The 7,658-nt window shown below is 65.9% G+C and overlaps 1 protein-coding gene across 1 annotated transcript in view; it reads left to right on the forward strand.

Annotated features, from left to right (window-relative positions):
• Positions 1-5,854: 5,854 nt before the first annotated feature.
• The window catches only part of WBP1 (WW domain binding protein 1), a 5,021-nt gene continuing 3,217 nt past the window's right edge, over positions 5,855-7,658 (forward strand). Inside the window, exons 1-2 of the mRNA XM_078852643.1 lie at positions 5,855-5,968; positions 6,950-6,976. Coding sequence (XP_078708769.1) covers positions 5,894-5,968; positions 6,950-6,976 — 102 coding nt within the window. The 5' untranslated portion in view covers positions 5,855-5,893. The remainder of the gene's footprint in view (positions 5,969-6,949; positions 6,977-7,658) is intronic.

The following is a 7,658-nucleotide window of genomic DNA, read 5'->3' on the forward strand; positions in this document are numbered from 1 at the left end:
AATAATAGAATCAGAATATCAGGGTTGGAAGGGACCTCAGGAGGTCATCTAGTCCAACTCCCTGCTCAAAACAGGACCGATCCCCAACTACATCATCCCAGCCAGGGCTTTGTCAAGCCTGACCTTAAAAACCTCTAAGGAAGGAGATTCCACCACTTCCCTAAGTAACCCATTCTAGGGCTTCACCACCCTCCTAGTGAAAAAGTTTTTCCTAATGTCCAAAAGTTTTTCCTAATAGCCAAGAGAATTGATCCCCGTGGGACTCCCCAGATGAGGGGCCTATCAATGGAGGTGCAGATTCCCATCTCTCCTCAGGAAGGACTCAAACCATTGGAGTGCCTTACCCTGGGCGCGACCATACAGCAGTATCCCACGGGCGACGGGGCACAGGGGGATGGGAAGTGAGCTGGTTACAGCAATATGCAGGTGAGACGCAGCTCTGTTATTTATCCATCATGCACGACTACAACACTAGCGCCAAGCGTGGATGAAATGGGCTCAAGGCCGAGGAACAGCTGGCGGAAGCTGAAACCCAGCAAGACGCAGGTGATGCTGGAGGGCAGAGGGAAGCACTCTGACCAGTTTGCAGCCATGGCGTAGTCCCCGTTAGTGGAAAGTTCATGCCCACACGTGGTTGGTTCAGTCTGTAGTTTAGGAGGCTCCTAGATTCCTCGTTGACACTGAACTCTCACAAAACAGCACTCACAAGTAAAGGTTTCTACCCCCTCTGGCTGGCTAGGAGACGCCGTCCCATCCTGGTGGCCAGTGACCTGGGCCTGGTTAGACAAGCCTGCGTCACCTCCCAGCTGGACTACAGCAAAGCAGCAGCGCTGGGCGTGAAGCCACCAGCTTTAGGAAACTCCAGCTGCTACCGAACACAGCAAAGCATCTCCCCAGCACAGTGCCCAGCAGGTCTGTCCTTGGTTCTCTGCACTGGCTTCCCATGGACTGCAAATCAAGTTCAAGGTAAGAGATCCCTTACGTCTCTGGGAGGAGGAGAACTCTACTCCGCTGGCACAATGGCCTCTCTACAATAAGGAAAAGCAGTACTTGTGGCACCTTAGAAACTAACCAATTTATTTGAGCATGAGCTTTCGTGAGCTACAGCTCACTTCATCGGATGCATCTGTAGCTGTAGCTCACGAAAGCTCATGCTCAAATAAATTGGTTAGTCTCTAAGGTGCCACGAGTCCTCCTGTTCTTTTTGTGGATACAGACTAACACAGCTGCTGCTCTGAAATCTACAATAAGGGTAAAGCTCATCTGTTCAGGAGACGGCACTTTTCTGGGGCCAGTCCTGACTATGCCATGACCATCCCAAGACAGGAGCTGGGGCAGCGTGGGATATGCCTGTATCAGCTTGTGAAGTGTTCTGTGCCTCGCTGAAATATTGGCACTGTGGCCGCACTACTTCAGACCAGCCCAGCCTGTTGTGTTGCAGTCTAGGTGGCTGCCCTGCCTGGGAAAGGTATTTAACACCTCAGAGGGACCAGCAGTAAGAGCCCCCATGAAGAATGCATGGGGGTAGGAGGCATCCACTCTGTATAACTCTCAACTACTGGCCCACCCCCATGGAACAACAGCCTTTCCATACAAGGGCCCAGAAGGGAGATGGAACTTGAGCGTGGGAGCACACGGCACAGAGGTGGTGGCCCTGTTTAAGAGTGGGGTTCTGCTGGCCGGCTGTGGCCACTTGTAAGAAGGGCTTGCATGAGCCAGAGGGCAGAAGGGACTCTGCCTAGTGTGACTCTGAAGAAGGGACGGATGTCTCAGGCTTTCTGTTGTTTTCAAAGAGCTGTAATACTCCCAGGTTTTCTGGGTAAAGTGGCTGGGTTAAGAAATCCCTCTGCTGAGGCTGTGTGCCTTGCTTTCCTGCCCTTTGGCCGCACCAGGGTCAAACTAGGTGCCCCCTGTGATGTTAGGAATGTAATATAATATCTCATTGAAAGGTGACACAGTGCCAGAAAGAGTCAATGAACTCACAGACTGACCTGACCCAGGGCCGAACTTTAAAGACTGGTTAGGAAGAGATGGAAATGAATAGAGCTGTGAAATGCAGCCGGCATGGTTAGAGATAGAAGAGTAGATGTTGGCTCGGGTCTTGTGATGTCAGCAAACAAGTCTTGTCTATGGCTATAGCTTGGATTCAAAGATCAAAAAAGGAATATTAACATTTAGGAAGACACTTGAGTGAAATAGTATCATTGTCTATATGTCTCTCTGAAGGTTGTGATAACCTGTAGCTGAACTGTTTAAGGGATAAATTACCCTGTGCTAATTGCCAGCATGGTTGGGAGGCAGAAGCTTACACTTATTCTCTCAAGCCAAAAAGGCTGCAGGAAATGTATAAAAACTTTGGGACACGATCCTTCTTCATCTCAGATCTGCTCTGGGTTTCAAGAAGGGGAAACCCTGAGCCATAAGAATTGAGATCCCCAGTCACTGGCTGGAGTCACCCTGAATATGGACATTGCACTATAACCTAGGGACTATTTCGAAAAGAACTTTTGGCAACTACAAACTCACCACCTCTGCTATGTAACTGGACCTCAAGAAATTGAACTGAAGTCTGTCTGTATATTCATCTTTCAACCAACACTCTCTCTCTCCTTTTTTTAATAAAAATAATGATTTTAGTTTAGTTAATAAGAATTGGCTATAAGCATGTATTTTGGGTAAGATCTAAGTTATCATTTGACCTGGGTGTGTGGCTGATCCTCTAGGATTGAGGGAACCTTTTCTTTGATATGACGAAGTAAGATTGTCAGAATTTATCATCATATATTTGATGTGTGTCTGGATGGAGGCCTGAGGCCAGGCACTTTAAGGGAACTGCGTTGTTTGGACGTCTGAGTACCCAGGGAGGTGATACAGAGGCTGTTTTGGGCTGGCTTGGTAAATCTAAATATTGAAAGATCCACCAGCCTTTGGGGTTTGTCTGCCCTGTTCTGTTTGCAGTTCACCCTGATTGAGTGACCTCAGCTGGCTCCCACGGGCAGCCTTGTTACATCCTGAGTTGGAGGGAACTCGGGGAGAGCCTCTGAGACACTGAGTGCAGGGTCAAGGCCTGCTGGGCCCTACATCCCAGGGAAGGGGGTCAGAGGTCTACGTTTGGATGCTTGCCCTAAGGCCCCAGAAGGGGAAACGGAGACTAGACTGTAGCCAGACCCTGCTAGTTTGGAAGTGGTGGGACGTCTGTGAGTGACTCCACTTGCAGGAGCCTAGTGCCTGTACAGAGGGCACTGGGCCAAGTGCCAACACAAGGGACATCCCCACCCTCTGCCGCAGACACTTGGCCCTGGCCAGCCTCTGCTCTGCCCTGTGCATGGAGCCGCCTGGGCAATCAGAAACATGCCCTGACTCCTTAGGCAGCACCAGTGCCTGGGCACAGCGCCCCACACCCCCGCCTGCCCCATTGCACAGCGCCCCAGACCCCCACACCCCCGCCTGCCCTGGGCACAGCGCCCCACATCCCCGCCTGCCCCATTGCACAGCTCCCCACACGCCCGCCTGCCCCATTGCACAGCGCCCCACGCCCCCGCCTGCCCCATTGCACAGCGCCCCACGCCCCCGCCTGCCCCATTGCACAGCGCCCCACGCCCCCACACCCCCGCCTGCCCCTGGGCACAGCGCCCCACACCCCCGCCTGCCCCTGGGCACAGCGCCCCACGCCCCCGCCTGCCCCATTGCACAGCGCCCCACGCCCCCGCCTGCCCCATTGCACAGCGCCCCACGCCCCCACACCCCCGCCTGCCCTGGGCACAGCGCCCCACACCCCCGCCTGCCCCATTGCACAGCGCCCCAGACCCCCGCCTGCCCCATTGCACAGCGCCCCACACCCCCGCCTGCCCCTGGGCACAGCGCCCCACACCCCCGCCTGCCCCTGGGCACAGCGCCCCACACCCCCGCCTGCCCCATTGCACAGCGTCCCACGCCCCCACACCCCCGCCTGCCCTGGGCACAGCGCCCCAGACCCCGCCTGCCCCTGGGCACAGCGCCCCACACCCCCGCCTGCCCCATTGCACAGCGCCCCACGCCCCCGCCTGCCCTGGGCACAGCGCCCCACGCCCCCGCCTGCCCCATTGCACAGCGCCCCAGACCCCCGCCTGCCCCATTGCACAGCGCCCCACACCCCCGCCTGCCCCATTGCACAGCGCCCCACGCCCCCACACCCCCGCCTGCCCTGGGCACAGCGCCCCACACCCCCGCCTGCCCTGGGCACAGCGCCCCACACCCCCGCCTGCCCCATTGCACAGCGCCCCACACCCCCGCCTGCCCCATTGCACAGCGCCCCAGACCCCCGCCTGCCCTGGGCACAGCGCCCCAGACCCCCGCCTGCCCCATTGCACAGCGCCCCACACCCCCGCCTGCCCCATTGCACAGCGCCCCACGCCCCCGCCTGCCCCTGGGCACAGCGCCCCACGCCCCCGCCTGCCCCATAGCACAGCGCCCCACGCCCCCGCCTGCCCCTGGGCACAGCGCCCCAGACCCCCGCCTGCCCCTGGGCACAGCGCCCCACACCCCCGCCTGCCCCATTGCACAGCGCCCCACGCCCCCACACCCCCGCCTGCCCTGGGCACAGCGCCCCAGACCCCGCCTGCCCCTGGGCACAGCGCCCCACACCCCCGCCTGCCCCATAGCACAGCGCCCCACGCCCCCGCCTGCCCCATTGCACAGCGCCCCACACCCCCGCCTGCCCCATTGCACAGCGCCCCACACCCACGCCTGCCCCATTGCACAGCGCCCCACGCCCCCGCCGGCCCCTGGGCACAGCGGCCCAGACCCCCGCCTGCCCCTGGGCACAGCGCCCCACACCCCCGCCTCCCCCATTGCACAGCGCCCCAGACCCCCGCCTGCCCCATAGCACAGCGCCCCACGCCCCCGCCTGCCCCATTGCACAGCGCCCCACGCCCCCGCCTGCCCCTGGGCACAGCGGCCCAGACCCCCGCCTGCCCCATTGCACAGCGCCCCAGACCCCCGCCTCCCCCATTGCACAGCGCCCCAGACCCCCGCCTGCCCCATAGCACAGCGCCCCACGCCCCCGCCTGCCCCATTGCACAGCGCCCCACGCCCCCGCCTGCCCCTGGGCACAGCGGCCCAGACCCCCGCCTGCCCCATAGCACAGCGCCCCACGCCCCCGCCTGCCCCATTGCACAGCGCCCCACGCCCCCGCCTGCCCCTGGGCACAGCGGCCCCAACACTGCACGTGCACCCCGCCCCCCCCGCCCCGGGCCTCTGCACCGCCTGCCGGGAACCGCCAGCAGAGGGCGCACCGTAGGCATTAGTGCCGAGAGGGTTGCCCGGTGGTTCTGTTGGCTGACTCCCTTGCCAGTCACGTTCCTAGCTGCCAGTGTGTGGTTTCCATTGGTCAGGACCCCTATCAGTAAAAATTTGGGGTGGATCTCTCCTTCCATTGGGCAGATGCTTGTTAAGTTCCACCTAGAGGGCGGGTGTCCATCTTCCATTGGTTGTCTTATGTGTCAGTCACTCCCAAGACCGAGCTCAGCCCTGCGTTTGGCCAGACCAGCTGGCAGTCACGTTACGAGAGGCGGGAATACGCTCTCAATTGGCCAAGCTTCCTGTCAGTCATCGCCGGGGGCGGGTCTCGGTCTCTTTGTCTCCTGTTGTTGGGCGGGCGGCTGCAGGTGGGTTGCCGCTGATTGGCGGAGGCCGGGTGCGGGGAGCGGCGCCGATTGGCGGGTGGCCGCCGCGCGGGAGCGGATTGGCCGAGGGCGGCGCGCGGGCGGGGCGGCGCGATGGCGGCGGCTGAGGGGACGGGCCGGGCGGCCGGGATGGCGGCGGCGGCCCCGGGCCCGGGGCGGCGGCGGGCGGCGGGGGCCGGGGCGGCGGCGGCGGCGCAGGAGCGGGGCCGCGGGGGGCTGTAGGCGGCGCCATGGAGCGGCCCGGGGGCGGCGGCGGCTCCGAGGGGGCCTGGGCCGCGCTGCTGGGCCGGCAGCAGCAGCAGCAGGTACCGGGGGCTGGGCCCGGCCGCTCCGGCCCCGGCCGGCCCCAGGGCCCTCCCCGGCCCCAGGGCCCTCCCCGGCCGGGCTTCCGCCGGCTCCGCCCCGCCCCCCCCTCCAGCCTGGTCTCCCTCAACCCCCCCCGGGCCGCCCCCCCCCCAGCCTGGTCTCCCTCACCCCCCCCGGGCCGCCCCCCCCCAGCCTGGTCTCCCTCACCCCCCCCGGGCCGCCCCCCCCCAGCCTGGTCTCCCTCACCCCCCCCGGGCCGCCCCCCCCCAGCCTGGTCTCCCTCAAACCCCCCCCGGGCCGCCCCCCCCCCAGCCTGGTCTCCCTCACCCCCCCCCGGGCCGACCCCCCCCCCAGCCTGGTCTCCCTCACCCCCCCCCGGGCCGACCCCCCTCCAGCCTGGTCTCCCTCACCCCCCCCCGGGCCGCCCCCCCCCCAGCCTGGTCTCCCTCAAACCCCCCCCCAGCCTGGTCTCCCTCACCCCCCCCCGGGCCGCCCCCCCCCCAGCCTGGTCTCCCTCACCCCCCCCGGGCCGCCCCCCCCCCCAGCCTGGTCTCCCTCACCCCCCCCGGGCCGCCCCCCCTCAGCCTGGTCTCCCTCACCCCCCCCGGGCCGCCCCCCCCCAGCCTGGTCTCCCTCACCCCCCCCGGGCCGCCCCCCCCCAGCCTGGTCTCCCTCACCCCCCCCGGGCCGCCCCCCCTCCAGCCTGGTCTCCCTCACCCCCCCCGGGCCGCCCCCCCCCCAGCCTGGTCTCCCTCAAACCCCCCCCAGCCTGGTCTCCCTCAAACCCCCCCCCAGCCTGGTCTCCCTCACCCCCCCCGGGCCGACCCCCCCCCCAGCCTGGTCTCCCTCACCCCCCCCCGGGCCGACCCCCCCCAGCCTGGTCTCCCTCACCCCCCCCCGGGCCGACCCCCCCCAGCCTGGTCTCCCTCAAACCCCCCCAGCCTGGTCTTCCTCACCCCCCCCGGGCCGCCCCCCCCCAGCCTGGTCTCCCTCACCGCCCCCGGGCCGCCCCCCCCCAGCCTGGTCTCCCTCACCCCCCCCGGGCCGCCCCCCCCCCCAGCCTGGTCTCCCTCACCCCCCCCCGGGCCGCCCCCCCCCCCAGCCTGGTCTCCCTCACCCCCCCCGGGCCGCCCCCCCCCAGCCTGGTCTCCCTCACCCCCCCCCGGGCCGCCCCCCCCCCAGCCTGGTCTCCCTCAACCCCCCCCCGGGCCGCCCCCCCCCCCAGCCTGGTCTCCCTCAAACCCCCCCCCAGCCTGGTCTCCCTCACCCCCCCCGGGCCGCCCCCCCAGCCTGGTCTCCCTCAAACCCCCCCCCAGCCTGGTCTCCCTCACCCCCCCCCGGGCCGACCCCCCCCCCAGCCTGGTCTCCCTCAAACCCCCCCCCAGCCTGGTCTCCCTCACCCCCCCCCGGGCCGACCCCCCCCCCAGCCTGGTCTCCCTCACCCCCCCCCGGGCCGACCCCCCCCAGCCTGGTCTCCCTCACCCCCCCCCGGGCCGACCCCCCCCAGCCTGGTCTCCCTCAAACCCCCCCAGCCTGGTCTTCCTCACCCCCCCCGGGCCGCCCCCCCCCAGCCTGGTCTCCCTCACCGCCCCCGGGCCGCCCCCCCCCCCAGCCTGGTCTCCCTCCCCCCCCCCCGGGCCGACCCCCCCCCAGCCTGGTCTCCCTCACCCCCACTCTGAGATAGCGCGT

This window comes from Lepidochelys kempii, chromosome 4 (assembly GCF_965140285.1).
Source record: "Lepidochelys kempii isolate rLepKem1 chromosome 4, rLepKem1.hap1, whole genome shotgun sequence".
NCBI lineage: Eukaryota > Metazoa > Chordata > Testudines > Cheloniidae > Lepidochelys > Lepidochelys kempii.